This window comes from Liolophura sinensis, chromosome 13 (genome assembly GCF_032854445.1).
Source record: "Liolophura sinensis isolate JHLJ2023 chromosome 13, CUHK_Ljap_v2, whole genome shotgun sequence".
Taxonomy (NCBI): domain Eukaryota; kingdom Metazoa; phylum Mollusca; class Polyplacophora; order Chitonida; family Chitonidae; genus Liolophura; species Liolophura sinensis.
This window is the reverse complement of record NC_088307.1, coordinates 11,498,974-11,512,818: the sequence shown is the minus strand read 5'-3', so window position 1 is coordinate 11,512,818 and position 13,845 is coordinate 11,498,974. Positions and strand designations below refer to the sequence as shown.

General features: G+C 37.7%; 1 protein-coding gene across 2 annotated transcripts in view; it reads left to right on the top strand.

The window, feature by feature from the left end:
- LOC135481079 (protein crumbs-like) overlaps positions 1–1,271 on the top strand; it is a 94,699-nt gene extending 93,428 nt beyond the window's left edge. For both annotated transcript variants that reach the window (XM_064761010.1, XM_064761011.1), the window contains 2 exons: positions 210–300; positions 826–1,271. In XM_064761010.1, coding sequence (XP_064617080.1) covers positions 210–300; positions 826–965 — 231 coding nt within the window. In that variant the 3' untranslated portion in view covers positions 966–1,271. The remainder of the gene's footprint in view (positions 1–209; positions 301–825) is intronic.
- The last annotated feature ends 12,574 nt before the right edge of the window (positions 1,272–13,845 follow it).

The following is a 13,845-nucleotide window of genomic DNA, read 5'->3' as shown; positions in this document are numbered from 1 at the left end:
AGGCAGGATTAATATTTTATCATTTTTATTCACCTCTAAAAATGCAACTTTTTGGGCAGAAGAGTTAGGTCATTTAACGAAAATGAAAATAGTTTTGTGGCTATATTACCGAGTATTTCAAATGTCATTGACATTCTCATATCATTTTGTGTTCACTGTAAGTATTCAAGGACAGCATAATGAATGTTGGTTATTTTTTCTGTTTCCAGGAAGCACAAGTGGGTGGTCCTGAAGACGATAACACTATCAGTATTATTGTGGGATCTGTGGTGGGCTTCTTGGTCCTTGTGATAATTATTTGTAAGTATTAAGGTTTTTTAGTCAACTGGTGATTACTATATGAGCATGAAACCTTGAACTGATAGCTCAGGTACTTAGAAATGGGTTGAACTTGGCATACCTGCATCACTGTGATTCCCTATCAGAAGTATATATATATATATATATATATATATATATATATATATATATATATATATATATATACATATCAGAGGCTTATGGATGACAATCAAGCACCAGTTAAATCAAAAGATAACTGGAGGTATGCTAATTCCTCAGCTTTCTTGCATATCAAAGACTGCTTTTTTAATTTGATTTTGGAGACAAAACTACATTGGTTGGGTTGGCAAATTTGACAGCTTTGCAAAAAGTATAATTTTGTCGGTCTACACGTACTGCACACAGAATATTGCCCTCAGAATGTGCTTGATTAAACATCTTGCAAATATGAGAAATGGTTGAAGAATTACCGTATACAAAGATGTTTAGTGTTGCTTTTATTTACTAGTTATTGTTCATGTTTACTGTTTTCTGTGCTTGCAGGTGTAATAGTGTTCCTGGTGATGGCACGCAACAAAAGGGCCACAAGAGGAACTTACAGTCCAAGTCGTCAGGAAATGTCAGGTTCCAGGGTGGAACTGGGTCATGTTATTAAACCCCCTCCAGAGGAGAGGTTGATATGATCGATATTTAACCTCTTCTAGGATATGGTCAAAATGGATCGTCCCGAGTGATGGTGTTATAGAGTGAGAGGAAGGAAAAGCTCTTCATGGCAAGAGATCTGAAATGTCAGACGACCAGCTTGGTTGAGAAAGGTTCCATTGAAGTGCTCAGTGTGTTATGAAATGTCCACGTTGCTGGATAGGATTCATTGGTTGCAGATTTTTTTTTTTTTTTTTTTTGGTGTCAGAAGTGGAATCAGTGGATGGAGTGTTAATATGATGATTAGTGGATCGATTTTACTTGCTTTACACTGCCTGCCTGAATTAAAAAGGTGATTATAGAAGTGACTTTGATTGACACAACTAACATCGGCTGGAAAATTAGCGAGAGCCAATCATGAAGCAATAAAGGATATTCAGATTCCCAGAATGGGATGCAGTCAAAAAGATTTAAGCTTTCCACTCTGAGAAAGAAGAAAAGTGCCTTTTTTTTTCATTGAGGCCTTAATAGACTCCATTAGTTGGAGCCACACGGATACATGTAGGATTGGCAGCTGAGCTGAAACTATGAACACAAATAGGGCAGAGATAAAATGATATATATGTACCTCTACCCATCCGGTGGAAAGGAATTGCTGTGTGTCAAAAGTACAATTAATGGATGGAGTCTGGTGGTGATGAGTGACAAACAGAACAATAAATTATGGTCAAGATTCTTTTACTTCAAAAAGTATAGTTTTAAGAGTGCCAATTTCCTTTCACTGGACTGAAGATACTTGGTGTCAGAAGTGGGATGAGCAGGTGGTTCTGTGGGGATGACTGACACTAGAGGAAGAAAGAAGAGTTACCATGGAAACCATTCTATGTGCTGCTCCATGCGACTCCAATCATAGCATCTCTGTGTTGTATACCACCGTTTTTCTCTCCCATCCTCACACCATTCCTAAAGCATAATGTGCCCTCAGGTGAATGGAAAAAGAGTCCCCAGGGAGCTTATTTTCCATGTGTGAAAGTATTCTTTATCATGTGATCAGGTGAATAATGTGATCGAAATGAACTATGCGGTCAAGTGAGGTGATGTCAAAGCCATTATGTGTACAGGCTTCATCATTCCAGTTTTACGCAAGTACGTAAGAACAACCTCTCATGTGATGGACTTACGCTGGAAATACAGCAGCGTTTAGAAAAACATTATAAGTGCATCAGTAATGTCTTGTGTTTTCGTGCAGATTCTTTGAAATGGAAACAGGACGGCTTTGATAACTGTTCACACTTTTCAAAGAAGCATTGAAACAGGGAAACCAAGGCTATTTTTTTCAATCTGGAAGCTAGGCAGATCATTTTCATAGGATGTGAAATCAGAACATGTATTTGTGTTTAATATTCATCCAAGGAAGTTTATCAAACCTTTGGAGTATGACACTGACTTTTTCAAGCTTAACATATATGAGTGTCTGTGCTTTACTCTCGGGATGATGAACCTGTGAAGCATTCACTCTGATGGCATGGGCTTTTTGTGCTTTTTGTGTTTTTATTGTCCAACAGACAAGTACATGTATATAAGATGTATATCTTGTACAGTCCTGGACTGTTAGCGCTTTAATCAGGCAATGAAGACAGTTTATCAGTTTGCATTGCCAAAAGGTTGACGAATATCCGAAGTGTATATAATACAGTGTAATTTTTTGGGCCCGGTAGCAGAAGAGCTTAGGTATTACTGAGGAATTGTCCGAGGTGCCATCTGTTGTCAAGGGGAGACTACTCAACATTTCAAAAGGGGTTGAAATTTCAGTGATACATTTAAAGGCAATTGAATCATTTCGCTATTACAATCATGTCCAAACCCTGACATAAAAGGATTTTTTCCGGTTTGACCTGTTTGAACAATCTAAAACTTGCTATAGAAACCAGCATGCATATTTTATGAAGAAAGGAAAGTTTTAATGATTCACAGTCTACTCAGATAATTTTAATAGATTTTGCATCTAAATTTGGGTTAGTCCTTTCAGAACAACTCATGCTTATAGACCTCTTGCAAACCGGATTCTAAGCTTCATTGCTTTAGTGTGGGTGTCATTTGGGTCGCAATTCATCCATTTATCATGAAACCAAGATTCATCAACAGTACAAATATCATCTTCTTTGGAAAGAAGATGCAATCTCTAGGACTAACATATCAATTCATTTGAGATTAGTATTTCTTCAAACGTCCCTTTAGAGTAAGACATTTGGTGTCATGAAACTTGAAATCATTGTCATTTTGTGCATATGTATATATATATCTAGCAACATTTAAGTAGATCTGCATCATGTGTATATTTACCATTATTTTGAAACTGAAAGTAATAAATTTTTATTACATATGGAGCTGAAGGTAATAAATTTTTATTACATATGGAGCTGAAGGTAATAAATTTTTATTACGTATTTTAACTGAATCTAGGATTACCTAGAATATTTTCTTTTTCAACAGAAAGATTAAATACATGATATCCTAGTTTTTTATGAAGATCACTATTTTTTGTGCAAAAATATGCGGTTTTATAGACAGACATTGTGTGTATATGAGACGTACATGGTAAAGTCTGTCCTGGGATTTTAGCCTGTTACACTGTACATATACTAGTTGTTGACTCAAAACAGTTGATTGTGATTACCATGGCAACATACCCTGAATCACCCATGATTTAATAGAATTTTCTCACCATGCTGTTTTACAGGTAAGATGGTGAAAAGTCATAAGAAATGTTATTTGAGTTTATGGTAAATTACGTTTAACTTCATGATTTTTCTGCTATGGTTCGTACAGCATGCAGACAAAAAATTCCTTATAGCTGTAAGTGATTTAATCTGTGTGCAGCATGTAAACAATTCTTGCAGTGGTACTTACAGTCAACCTATCATGTCAGAATTCACCATCTGCCTTTCTGATCTTAACAAGAACCAATATTGAGAAGAAATTTTGAAGCCCACTGGGTTGGTTGTTCATCTAGATTTCTGCATTTTTCATGCACATACCATGTTTGTTTTATGAAACTTTTGTGTTTTGAAGCTTAACATTGTGAAGAAAAAAATGTTTGTTGGATTTTGATAACTTTTTTTCCTGAAAGAAAAATATATTTTGGAGTGTTCAAATTTTGTTGGGATAATATGGAACTAGCATGCAGATGCTGCTTTATTAAGTGATATAAAAGTGTGAGAGCTGTTTGCCAAAATATTCTTTTACCAAACAGAAATGTTCTCCTTGATCTGCTGAAATACAATCTAAAATCTATTCTTGGGAGATTCTGATTCAAATCATTGCTTTGAAAAATATCTAATGTTTTTTTTTTTTTTTTTTTTTTCGTAAAAAGAAGAAATCGCATTCTGTATCTTTTTGAAATCCCAAGCTTCAGGTATCCACTTGGGTAAGATAATTTGCCATTACGATTATTTTAATACAGATGTAGATGTATTTCAATGTTGCTGATTTTCTCCACATGAAACAGTTCTCTATACTTTCTGAACCTCGCTGCAAACAAATTGCATACATCACCACATGTGACTGAACAGAGAGCATCATAAATTTGGCAAAATGATATTTTATACGTATGCATGCATCATAAACCCACTCCTTCCACAATTTCTAAACAATAGAGCCACTTTTTTTCCCAGATATATGTAAATTAAATTGCCAAAAGTGGTGTAATGTATTAAATATCACATTCCACATAATTATGCTACATGTACTCAGCAGGTACTAGCTTGCTCATTATTTTGCCCTCAGATTTTGAATTCGAGCATTTGGTTACATTCCAAAATTTCCGAAGTGTTTTGTTCCTGTCATATTTTTTACCACAAGAACATTCAGTACAACTAATGTTACAAACTGTTTGCACGCCGGTATGGTGTAAATTCTTGTCATAATATTCTTTAATTTTGGCTAAATTGGTGTTCAAGTTGCAAGATTTAAAATGGTATAGTTGTCACGGCTCGGTTGAAATTTTTAAATGTGTAGTTTGTATTTTCTGCAAAATTATTTTGATGTGGAACCAAATTCAGGAAATGATGGTTCATCATACATGTGTTTTTGAGGTCATTATACTGTGCTGTATTTACATTTTTGATGCAGTCTTGCATGAAATGCAGGACGGTACTCCAACACTGTGCCTAAATCTTTGGTAAAGTTTTATATAAACTTACACTGGTATTCTGTTATGCAAATCATATCACATAATTATATTTAATGTAATTCTGCAGAACTTTTCAGTTTTAATTGAGTGTTATTAAATTGAACCCAACATGGGTTCTTTATTCTTATGCAAATAAGTTGTGAAAGATTCCATTTGGTGTATTAAAATTGTTCATTTGTTATGTAGCCCAAGAGGAGGTGCAGAGTGAGTGAAGTGAAAAGATATTTGAATATAAAATTTTAATAACAAACTTTAAAATCAATTTTGTGAAACTTTCTTACAAAAATTTTGTATTTAAACCAAGAGACATATTTCATTAACTGAGCCATTTGATTTTGAGAAAAACAGTTATTTTTCAATAGTGCTTCCTCATTTTTTCACGTAGACACATACATGAGGATTTCAAGACAAGTCCGTTGGTAGGAATTGTTTATTGGTTTGTGTTAGTAGTTAAAGGTAATTTCACATTGGAATGTCAATAAATGTTCTATTTATCTACCATTTTGTTTCTTATCCAATCATATTGCCTGTGTGGTTGTCATGGTGATCACATTTTCATTCATATGGCCATTGTTTTTTTTATCTGAACTAACCACTGTGACTGTTCATGTCATCCGTTTGTTATTAATTCATGTAATATTTAGTGATAAAATAATGTTTATTTTGAATTGTACATATCGGTTACCGTAGCAACATATCACCCATCATGCCTTTGTAAAATACCATCATGTATGAACTAGTCATTTCATATTCAAAATAAACCTGAACCATTGCATTATGGGACTTTGTTAGTTTTTCTTTGTCTGTTGAATGAAATACTGCCTCAAACCTGAGGGAGGGTTTTGAATGACGATCCCACAGGGAAAGCTCGGACAAAGTCTGAAGTATAGGTTGTTTTGTGTTCCCCAAACTGATGCATACATAAGTTTGTCTGCTTCCATATATCCTCAACTTTTTCGCAAATGAAAGAGGAACTGTCAAAGCAATTCATGCACATATTTTATTTTGATTTTGGAGACAAAACTACATTGGTTGGGTTGGCCAATTTCAGCGCTTCTAAAGTATAATTTTACAAATCTGCACAGAATAATGCCTTATGAATGTGCTTGAATAAACACCTTGCAAACATGTGAAAAGGTTGAAGAACTGATTTATTGCGTTGATTGCTGTCGTATGCCTTACTCTAGAATGTTTCACTTGCATGAAATATATGACAATGATGTCAGCTTCATACGCGTAAGGGGAGAAAGGAGTGCCCAGAGTAAATCACTGACCATTTCAATTGATATTTTTATCTATTCCATCGGAGTTTTACACTACATTCAAGAATATTTCAATTTTGCCAACTCGGCCAATATTACCATGGGAGGAAACCCACACTCACCCATAATCTGCTGGTAGACCTTCGCTTGAATGCCAGGAGAGGACTTTAACTCGGAGTGGACGTATTGGTAAGAGATTGTGCTAGCAAACTAAACACTCGGCCTCGGGCTCCTGCAAGACATTTTGACCTAAAGAAGAAGCATTGTATCGAATGTGTGATTTCTGCAGGGGAGTGGTTAAGGTGCTATTGTCACACCAGACTTGGGTTCAATCCCATTTTCCGACAGGAGGTGAACAATTCTTGAGCAAGGCGTTAAACACAATGAACCAATGGATAAATTACCCCAAAAGTGAATTTTCTAGCGTGTCCTGATTTTACTCTTCATGGTTCCTTGGTGGCAAGTGAGCTGGCGTTCTCTTCTGACGTCATGCATGACGAATGCTGGGAACTGCATTTGTTTAGATTTTGCTAGATCCTGTGTGCTAAGCGACGAGTTCAAACAACGTCACAGGTTATCGCTGCAAGAACTAGCGTACCCAAGTCACTCCACCAACCACCTTCCCACTGTTACTTAAGATTTGCAATGAATGTATTGAAATCTGTTGTAGGTATGAAATATGAAGAGTTTGACCAGAATCTCTGGCACAGTGCTTCATAATTCTGTCAAAATCCGCTTAACCCCATGGGCCGATCCATGGGCCGTATATTTACTGTGCCCAATATAATCACAATGTTGCATATATGAACACTTGCGGTCAAAGTACAAGTTTCAATTTTGGACAACTTATAAACTTGCACGGATACACTGATTTGTTTCATTCGCCTAGAACATTCGTTGCCTCTTTCCATCATCACTGGAAAGTGTTGACTGCTTATGAATCTGGGCATGCAAGAATCCGTCCTAATTTCTTACTCTATATACTTTCTCACTAGTTCTTTGATGGTTTGTGTTGAACTTTGTTTTGTAAATTATCTTGCGATTAGTAATGACCCAGAACGTACATCTTGTTTGGCGGCTGGTATACCAATGTCCGTTTCTACACCTGGATTCACACGTGTGAAAGATTCGCCAGTGCCTCACAAAAGAGAGCAATAAAAAGAAAAGCAACTGGATGTTATTTACCATTTCATTTTAGCGTGTCGACTTTATAACGACAATAGGCGGAAGAACTTGCTGAGATGTCAAGTCGTCAAAAATGCAATGCGTGCAAGCAAGAGCAGAACACAAGAAAACTTAATTGGATTTATTTATTTATTTATTTATTTATTTATTTATTTGATTGGTGTTTTACGCTGTACTCATGAATATTTTACTTATACGACGGCGGTCAGCATTACAGTGGGAGGAAACCGGGCAGAGCCCAGGGGAAACCCACGACCTTCCGCAGGTTGTTGACTCCTGGGTCATTGTGCCGTACTGGCGTGCTAACTCCCTCGGCCACGGACCGGCCCCGATGTCTCAGCTGGCATAGCGTCCGCTTCGGGGACGTGTGATCCAGGTTCAATCCTGGGTCGGGTCACACCTAAAACTTTTATAAAAGAGGAAGTTATAGCTTCCTCGCTTGGCGTTTAGCATTAAGAGGATACTGCAATGGTAAGTCGTCTCAGTGAAGCAGCATCAGATAAAAGAGCCGTGGAAATCCATTCTGCAACAGGGAAGCACATTACACGTACATGCACTCTGAGGACTCCTTCATCGTCATATGACTGACAAATTGTTAAGTACGACGTGAAACCTCAAGCACTCAGTCACTCACTCACTCACTCACCCTCGGCCACGGAGGTCCCCTTAATTAGATCAGCATTGCTTTTTATGCCGTGAATAAATGAATATATTTATATAGGCGCTCCAATAACACAATTATTCATGCTTGAATGCACGGTACCCTATAGAAATATCCCCTTATCTGCCATGCCATTTTAATTTTACAACATGTTTTAATGAATATAAGTTGAGAAAACGAAGCACTTCTTACAGATCATATGAAATTCAAAGAAATAAACCTGAATTTGAGTATTGTTAGTGTACAATAAACCCAGTATGGATGAAAAAATAATTCAAGTTTATGTGTGTATAATTCCAGTACGTAAGCAGTATTTGTGCAGAAAGTGTGCAATATTCCCAGAAGGTTCACAATATTTCCAGAAGGTTCACAATATTACCACAGGGCTCACAATATTCCCACAGGGCTCACAATATTCCCAGGAATTGCACAAATCCCCAGAAGGTTCACAATATTTCCAGAAGGTTCACAATATTACCAGAAGGTTCACAATATTCCCACAGGGCTCACGATATTCCCAGGAATTGCACAAATCCCCAGAAGGTTCACAATATTTCCAGAAGACTCATAATGTTTGCCGAAAGGTGCACAACATTCACAGAAGACTCACAATATTTCCAGAATGTGCACAATATTCCCAGAAGGTGCACAATATTCCCAGAAGGCTCACAATACTTTCAGAAGGTGAACAAAATTCCCGGAAGGTGCACAAAGTTCCCAGAAGGTTCACATTATTCCCAGAAGATGCACAAAATTCTCAGAAGACTCACAATACTCCCAGAAGGTGCACAATATTCCCAGAAGGTGCACATTGTTCCCAGGAGGTGCACAAATATTCCCAGAAGGCTCCCAATATTTTCAGAAGGTGCACAAAATTCCCAGAAGGTTCACAATATTCCCAGAAGGATCACGATATTCCCAAAAGGTATACGCAATACATTCCAAGATGTATATAATAATCTGAGAAGATGTGCTGTATTTCGAGAATGTGCACACCAGTCCCAAAAGGTGCACAATATTCCCATGCGTAAACTGAACAATATTCCAGTAAAAATTGACGTCAATAATCCCAGTTGGGATACACTCTTGTTTTTTTTTTCTTTTTTGACCCCGATTCCTCACCGGCCTTTGCTTAAACGCGTGAACATTCTCTATGATATACTGCGGTAAACACCAAGTATACATGCATGATTTCATACGATGAGGTACGTTTTCTACTACAATGATGGAGACTAAGGTCCAAGCCGGATTGAAGACTGACCTCTTGTAATACATGACTTTTACGTTTACCAATTACTGCACAAATATTCAATAAACTGATTCTAGAGTAATTCTAGACCAGTGATTTCTAATAAATTGCAATTAGCGCTGTGTTTTATTTATTACCTGATTCTGCATCCTAATATCACACTGCCGTCACGAAGCGATCTTAGACTTAAGTCAGTTTTTCATTCATTGAATCTGGTATCTTTCTTTTCGTTATTTTGGCTGAAGTTTGATGTACACTAGCTTATCCAGAATTCATGCTGTCAACCAATATTTTGCCCTTGCTACGTAAGAAATTCAAATTTAAAGTGATTTAGAATTTTTACTTAAATTTAAGATTCCTTCCTGAACACGGGGCCTGGTTTTACTCTAATTCTTTTATTAGACACAGCTGATGTCCGAACTACTTAAGCTGGTTAAGGTTCAGTGGTCTAACATTAGACATACATTCTGCAGACACTTCCAAAGGGCATCATCAATCAAATTTCGGGAAAAGTTTTTTTTTTTTTGAAAATGAATGCTTATGACTTCACAAGGCCACTGGTGCAGATTTTAAAATACAGTAAGGAAAAACTGCCCTATATGCATTAATGAAAGAACGGGGGCCATGGTTGTTAGATTGTGAATCTTTACACAGTGAGAACGTCGAGATTTCAAGTATGCTGTATTTGTTAATACAACTGACAATCATTCTTTGATCACTCGTAATTTGGTTCCATCTTGAGAATGCCGTACATGCAAACATGAATGGAAAACTACACAGATCCACGTATGTCCCTCTGAAAGACAGAGCCCGGGGGAAACCCATGACCATCCGCAGGTTGCTATAAGACCTCCCACATACGGCCGGAGAGGAAGCCAGCATGAGCTGTACTTGAACTCACAGCGGCTGCATTGATAAAAGGCTCCTGCGTCATTACGCTGCGCTAACGCGCTAATCAACTGAGCCACGGGGGATTCTACGGAGGTGCTTATTCCAATTCCGAAAGTAAGTTTAAAACTTCGGATTCTACGGAGGTACTAACTGCAATTCGGAAAGTAAGTTTAAAACATCGGATTCTACGGAGGTACTTATTCCAATTCAGAAAGTAAGTTTAAAACATCGGATTCTACGGAGGTACTAACTGCAATTCAGAAAGTAAGTTTAAAACATCAAATTCTACGGAGGTACTTAATGCAAGTCAGAAAGTAAGTTTAAAACATAGGATTCTACGGAGATAGGCCTATAGGCCCTACGTGTGTATATGTTGAGGCCCAGTATCAATGGCGTCAAGTCAGCTACATTATTTGCTTGAAACATAGTTCGTTTCAATGTCCATTCAGCGATTGCGCATCGTTATGCATACACAAGCAGTTTGAAAGAAGCTCAAAGTTTAGCAGTCTGCGAGTATTAAATGGCGAAAAATTTTGCAGTCATGTGACTGCGAGGAGTCATTCAGCGCATATCTCGTGTCCTCTGGCCTCGGACCCCCATTAATTTTCCATAAGCGACAATGTTAACGTCTAGCACTGTAGCTCAGTCCCAAACATTCCGTGGACAATAAGCTTTGGTGCATACCTGTCCCAGCCTGTGAGAAAGAAGCCATAAAAATCTTGACATAGGTTGACCGTCAAAATCTGGACCTTTACATGCCGGCAGCTGGGAGGCGTGCCTAGCAACGCCAAGGGGATGTCACTCGCAGCCTCATCACTACCTCACACCTTGTGTCCTCTCACTCAAAATTTCAAACTTTCATCAATAAAGCTCATACCTCCTCAAAGTTTAGACAGTTTCCAGCATTTTAATACCAAGCATGCACCTGTGCACCAAAAATGGACGCGTGGGAGCAAAAAAACACTTTATACCCTAAAATTCACAGAACTACAATCGGCCCTACCGAAAAACGGAAGTTGTAATGGGGGTCTGTGTCCCTCTTGTGGTAGGGCGAGTCCATGTCATCAAAGTGCTGCCGCCACTGGATTAAGCATCATGCCGAAGTCACCAGACACGACACAGTTGAGAAAAGTAAACAAAATAAATTGAAATATTTTCATGGACAGTGTTTAAAGGTCTTTTATTAGACATGTGCAATCCATATTATTGTTTGCTATGGTTTTTAAGACATCTGTTGAATTCAAACAAATTAAAATACATTTTCAGGATACACACCGTTTACATTTGAATAATTTAACCTTATACGTGTATATATAATAACTATCAACGACCATTAATGTTTAACCATGGCGGTCACTGGCTTTGCAGGTATCCCTACGGTGTATAAACACGCAAAGCAAAACTTAGCACAAGTCAATATACGGTGCATTCAGAATAGCAGTCGATTTAGTCAGTGCTACGTTTCTTCACTCTACCCAGAAAGTTGCAATGCATAGACAATCTAGCTGTGCTGAAAGCTCAACGCAGACAGACCCCAACGTGGGAATGTTAGATCCCGCCCATTTTTCTACAGGCACATGTGACTTGATAAACACCGGCAATTAACCTGCTCGTAAAAGACGCCATCATTAATCTGGGCAGGGCGTGTTGTCTGATGTCTTTGGCATGACGTTCCAGTGAAGCCGCGCTATAAAGGTGTCAGCACTATCGGCGGATACACGGACAAACAGACAGATTGACAGACCAAATCGCGATACTGTATATTAAGATGCTAATGTGATGGGGACACATGAAGTAGTTATATGTCTATACCCAATAAACGAAGTTCTATAATCTGATCATCTTACAAGAAAAGACAACGAATAATATAATTATATTATATAATAATATAATATAAGTTATTTAGGAAGAGATGTGATTGATTAAAACTGATAGCATGCATAGGAGCCCTCTCGATTGTCTCAGTGTGCATGATTTTGTTTACTTTGAAGTGCGATGTCTTGGCTGTGCAACATGACCAAAATAAAAAGAAACTTCAAGTGGGGTACTTTATCGATGGATATATACATTTGATCTGGTGTTGTCGTTTTCTTACTCTTCTTATGCAGAGGGCCGCAGCCGTAAGTCTACTCAACTTCTGCTGAAAAGCCTGCACATCTCGCATACGGTGATGTAAACATAGCTATTTAACATAATCCTGGCCGACCAATGGAACCGACTCTACTATCTCCTGGCGGGAAGTCGTAAACAGTAAATGACAGCTGACATGTGCAGACACCTATAGCTCCATATACGACAACCATGCTATTCGATGGCCACGCCCAAGAAATGGAAAGATTACGTGGATTTCAAAGTTTACTGTAGAATTTGTTTAGCACAGCTAGTGTCCACAGTGAATAATCGTGTTGTGGACAGCCCAAAGGCGGGATTTGACGACGAGAAGTAAGACTTCTTAGGAGCTCCTGGACACTTTCCACTTCGTCCTTCCTTGCGTTGTTGAGGTGAAAGGAGGGGCTATGTCTGCATGCCATGTTTCGTGAGATTAAATAAATTAGAAAAGGCTATACGGAAAGAGGGCAACTGCAAACTAGAGAGGGAAATATTTGCAAGGATGTTAAAGAGCAATGGGAAGCGAACAAACAGAGTGGCCTCGAAATGGCCACCGGAAGTCCGTCTCCCTGCATTAAGAGATTTAGAGCTATCGCCCCCAACGGCGAGAAAGGAAATGTTTCAACCAATTCTGCTCCACTACCACAACCTGTTTTGTAAGTGACTTGAAGTTGCATGGAGTTCAAGTCCAGATTATGCCGGCTTCCTCTCCGGCCTTCCCTGTATGTACGACACGTATACTGGTATACAAATGTGTATGTAAACAAGAATGTATTTTTCAGGTGTGTATTAGATTGAACTCTTGCTTTTTGTGGATTGGGGGTATTTGCTATGATACAGAACAGTATCCCAACTTTTAATATTTTTTTTCTAACTTGGGAGAGACGTGTATATATATATATATTATATTATATATATATATATATTGTAGGTCAGGAAATTTATGAAAGTTAACCAAATTCATCAATATATATATACTTTTAGTTTGACTAAATGAAAATGTGTGATAATGTACATGTACATTACTTAGTTTTCATACTAGTCGTACTGTTCATATTGGCCTATATAGTTTTCATACACTGGTAAGTTGTCAAACAAGTTCACGGCAGCTGTTATGAAAAATGATTAAAGCATTGGAGCCATTTCTATACCATTCCTTTATGAATTTTACATATTTTATACAATACATGTATGTCTGTATTAACAATCTTAAGAGATCTTGAGTGAATTTACATGTATCTAGTCAAGCTGCAGTAATGCTGGAACACGTTTGTTGATGCTTGTTTGTGTATCACATGCTAGACACAGTAGATGACAATGACGTAGGAAAAGCTTAACATGCCTTGTATCCATTTTATATCAATAAGATGAT